This window comes from Ceratina calcarata, unplaced genomic scaffold, assembly GCF_001652005.2.
Source record: "Ceratina calcarata isolate Rehan_Ccalc_2016 unplaced genomic scaffold, ASM165200v1 scaffold888, whole genome shotgun sequence".
NCBI classification, from domain to species: Eukaryota; Metazoa; Arthropoda; class Insecta; order Hymenoptera; family Apidae; genus Ceratina; species Ceratina calcarata.
This window is the reverse complement of record NW_017180239.1, coordinates 4,567-8,813: the sequence shown is the minus strand read 5'-3', so window position 1 is coordinate 8,813 and position 4,247 is coordinate 4,567. Positions and strand designations below refer to the sequence as shown.

Here is a 4,247-nt window from a genome sequence, read left to right as displayed (position 1 = left end):
TGGAAAATGAAGAGATTCTGAAATGTACAACTACACGAGTAATACGCGAAAAAACTATTAGATATTTCATTATTTTAAATAACAATAGTTACTGATTCATTTTGTATAAATAGTTATCTCGTTATATTTTGTAGGAACGGATACATTTTCATGTCACCGGATCCAGTGATGATTCTCTTATCCTCGAGGAATCTGCAAGACGAGAGGAAACCTTCGTATCCTAACAGTTCTCGAGTGATCTTCGCCGAGCCGGTGGCATCGCGATTGTTAACGTCGTAGACGGTGCACATGTTGTCCATACCGCCGCAGGCGACGAAGTTCCCGGACGGTGCGAAAGCCACAGACATCACCCACGCGGAGCGCAACGGGATCACCTGAACCTTGTTTCCAGTCCATGAGTCCCAGATGATCAGTTTTCCGTCTAACGAACCGGTCACGCAATGCCTAGAAAACGAGAATCTTGCTCAAAGGAGGTACAATAGAGATCAGAAAAAATAAGAAGCAATCTGTGGAATAGAGTGATTCCCATTAATATTCAAACACATTTCAAAACAGAATAACTTTTTTAATGTTGAATCAAGTAACTTAATTCTCTGTAAGATGATAGAAGGCTTAGTTACTTTATAATGCGTAACAAGAGATTTAAAAGAATTGCTATTCGTTAAAGTCTCAAATAAAAAAATAAACGATATGATGTTTAGCTTTTTTATTAGGGACTGTAATGAAAATATGAAACATGCCGTTTGTAGATTTAAATTATATGTACAAACTTTCATAAAAATCGATTAATGTTGGTACGAGTTACAAGCAAATAAGAATTTAAAAAATCGCAGTTTTTCATGACTTTTAAACTGAGATAAATTGTACAATTTTTACATGTTTCAACTAACTTTTTTATGCTTCTATAGTTTTTTATAAAACTCTGTACATGCATATAACTTAGTTAGATCTACAAATGGGATATTTCGAATTTTTATTTAAGACTCTAATAAAAAAGTTAAAATTCATGTCATTTACTTTTTTATTCGAAACTTTAACGAATAGCAATTTTTTAAAATCTTTTATTACGCATTCTATAGTAATAAAGCCTTCTAACATTGTACTTGATCCAATATTAAAATAGTTATTCAATTTAAAAGGTGTCCGAATAGTCTCGTGAGCCACCGATTTTTATAAAAACGAGTATTCGAGGTCTGAAATAAATTTAATAGATCCAACTATCTTCAGGAATTCCTATTAAGAAATGAGTACAAAAATTGATGAGACCTCCTAATATTTCAAAGAAAATGAAGTTGTTTGATCCAATAATTAAAAAAAAGGTATTCTATTTTGAAGTGCGACCGGACATTAATGGAAGTCACTATAGAAGTCTATGAAACCTATGAAGATTTGCAGCACGTTACGGTTGATTTCGCATGGACTACCGACCTACTGTCGCCACTGTAATGCACCGAGTTCACTTTATTGATGTGTCCCTTCAACAACTTCTTCGTACTCAATTTAACTTTGGGAGCGTCCGCCATACTGGCGCACGTTTCCTCCAGCGTGGTGTCCTGCTGCTTCTTCTGGTCTTCCTGATACGCAAACATCATTCCGTTACAATCTCTTTATCATTGAATTTTAATTGCAAGCCATGTTCTTTCAGATACAACCTTGCATTTGTTGATCAGGTCCTCTAGTTCTTTTTTCAAAGCCACCGTCTCAGCATCATCCTTCCCCATTTTTTACTTGGCGGCTGCTCTCTAAAACTATTTGGAAACGAAACACCGGCGATGATCGACGTGCGGATACTGCGGACAAATTTTTATCAAAACGTAAAAGAAGCCTCAGCATCGTCCACGCCGCTGTCCCAGTAATTGTATTAAATCTACGGTTAATCCTATTTGTTGGGCATTAGGTCGGCTCTCCGACGTAACTCAATTACCTACATACACAATAACCCGTATTATTCCGACTGAGTCATTTTTTTTCTCCTCTTTACTCAACGTTGTAAACATTTTCGTTTGCGAGGAAATGTCTCCAAGTTGCAGGAAGAGGGAGGATGATAAAAAACGGTTACGCTGTTCGAGCCTCTGTCGAAAAACAGTAATCCGTCGCGCTTTCGAATTCCATTTCACCTATAAATGATTCGATCGTTCATTCGCATCGATCCTATATCGCCAGTTGCGTCGAGTAATTTCTAGTTTGTTTGAATCTCCCTAATTCGTTAATCGCAGTTTATTTGTTCTGCGCTTATAAATTAGATTATAATTCATCGGTTACACGAAAATCTTCATTGTCGTTCGTATTCTTAATAAATAAATGAGCGAGGCGTGAGAATAAATTGAAACGTTCAAATTAAAGAACATAATTTATTATTGATCTAAAATGTGTTACAGAAGAGACATTGTGTTATTCGGTGTTTTGTTAGTAAACGCTTTTGCTGAAAAAATCATCGATTCCAGCTCGTCGTGCGAAGCAAATTCTACAAATGAATTCAGCCATTTTATTGCTGAACGATATAACACAAAGTTTTGCGACGTTGGGATAAAAGGTACATTATATTCTGTATTTTATATTTTTATTATCAATTATTCGCGTTGATGTTTAATTAATTCGTATAGGAGTTCCCAAGTTCAGATTTCTTACAATGTAAATGTTACATAAACATTGACCTGCAAATGTTTCATAAGTAAACTTCTTTTCAATGTAATAATAAAGGGTTTGCAGATGTATGTTTATATATAACATTTTTCTCTTATATTTATTAACATAAGAATATAGTAGTGCAGTTTTTTCATTTAATTCGGGGATATCTTGTATATAGATTATTGTTTACGATATTGTGTCTTATGTTTCCATGATTTTAATATAATTTTTGTTTTTATTTTTAAATGATCTAAACTCATATCGCCTGTTCATTTAAATCACGATCTTATAGACAAGTTTGGACACTTTGTAAGACATGAAACGGAACGCGAATGAAACCGTATATTCAAGATGGCGGCTTACATGGGAAGCTCTTGCGCATGAACAGATCACCGTACAGACTTCTACGCATGCGCGAATGCTTCTCATGCAAGCAGCCATATTGAATTTGTGCCTTCATTCACGTTCCATTATTTGATGTTCAAACGACAATTGCGCACGTTCAATGCGCATGCAGTTGACATCTCGACGTTATGCAAATTGCAAAGTGTTTTATTGTTAGTTTATTGTTTACGACATTTTACAAGACACGTGTCTCGCGTCCCGATAATCGTAATAAAGTCTTCCTTTTTATTTGAAATCGTCTAAACACGTATCGGCTGTGATTCATGTGCACCCATTGTGCATTATTAAATTAATTCATTGACGTTTTGTTGCGCTTATGTCGAGTGATTGAAAATGTTTACGAAGATCGTTGGCTCTCGTTCCTTGGAGACAGCGGGCGATGAGCGACTCGCGGCGAACGTTGTCGACGAAGATAGTAACTTTCGTTCAAAAAGCGTGGGAGTAGCGGCGAGCTGGGTTTCCGTTCCTCGAGGCTAGTTTTAGTCGGAAGTCGGGACAGTGCGTGTTGCGTTTGCCGTTCGTGCGAGATTCTCGGCACGAAAATGCGTGCGAACAACGTCGGTTTGTGTGTTTTCTGGTGCCTGCTTTTAACGTACCACGTGGTCAGTGAAACCTCGCCGCCAACAGACACAGACGGTAATTATTTTTACGTAATAGCTTCGTTTAACCCTTTGTCAACAAAAGGGGTAGCTTCCGTCATTCTACGTTTAAAAAACGATTTCTGAGATCGTCTTAAGTGAGTCAGGAAATTGATCGCTCTTAACTTTTTCTCTTCACGAGTTATTCGATCGATTCTTTATAGTAAAAGATACAAAATGAAAACAGTTAGGGGTGGAAGCGTTACTAATACAGTTTAGTATCCAATCTTTGTAACGCCTTTCTTCTACGAATTTACGAAATTTCACTACTTAATTCGTGCGATTGCAACTTCGAGTCTCGAAATCTCGTAATAATCTCATCGTTTCTTTCTTGTGGTTGGGGGAAAGTTTTGGGTTCATTGACCGTGGACTGTCGCACTTTTTACTTCATTTATTCTCGGCTTACTCTTACACTCTTGCAGATTTTATATACAACATAATTAATTATGAAGAACAAAAAAGATATGAAGAGCACAAAGACAAAATATAAAGAAAATATGAAGGGGCAGACAGTAAGAAATATTAAAAATTATTTAGTAGTTATTGACTTAATTATAAGTTCCGACAAAAAATTAC

General features: G+C 36.3%; 1 protein-coding gene across 1 annotated transcript; it reads right to left on the bottom strand.

The window, feature by feature from the left end:
• Window positions 1–42: 42 nt before the first annotated feature.
• Window positions 43–1,805, bottom strand: LOC108631372 (guanine nucleotide-binding protein subunit beta-2-like). The gene is made up of 3 exons (XM_026818816.1): window positions 1,653–1,805; window positions 1,429–1,574; window positions 43–444 (listed from the first exon to the last, which is right to left on the bottom strand). The coding sequence occupies exons 1-3, from the start codon at window positions 1,719–1,721 to the stop codon at window positions 114–116; spliced, it is 546 nt and encodes a 181-aa protein (XP_026674617.1). The 5' UTR covers window positions 1,722–1,805; the 3' UTR covers window positions 43–113.
• Window positions 1,806–4,247: the final 2,442 nt, after the last annotated feature.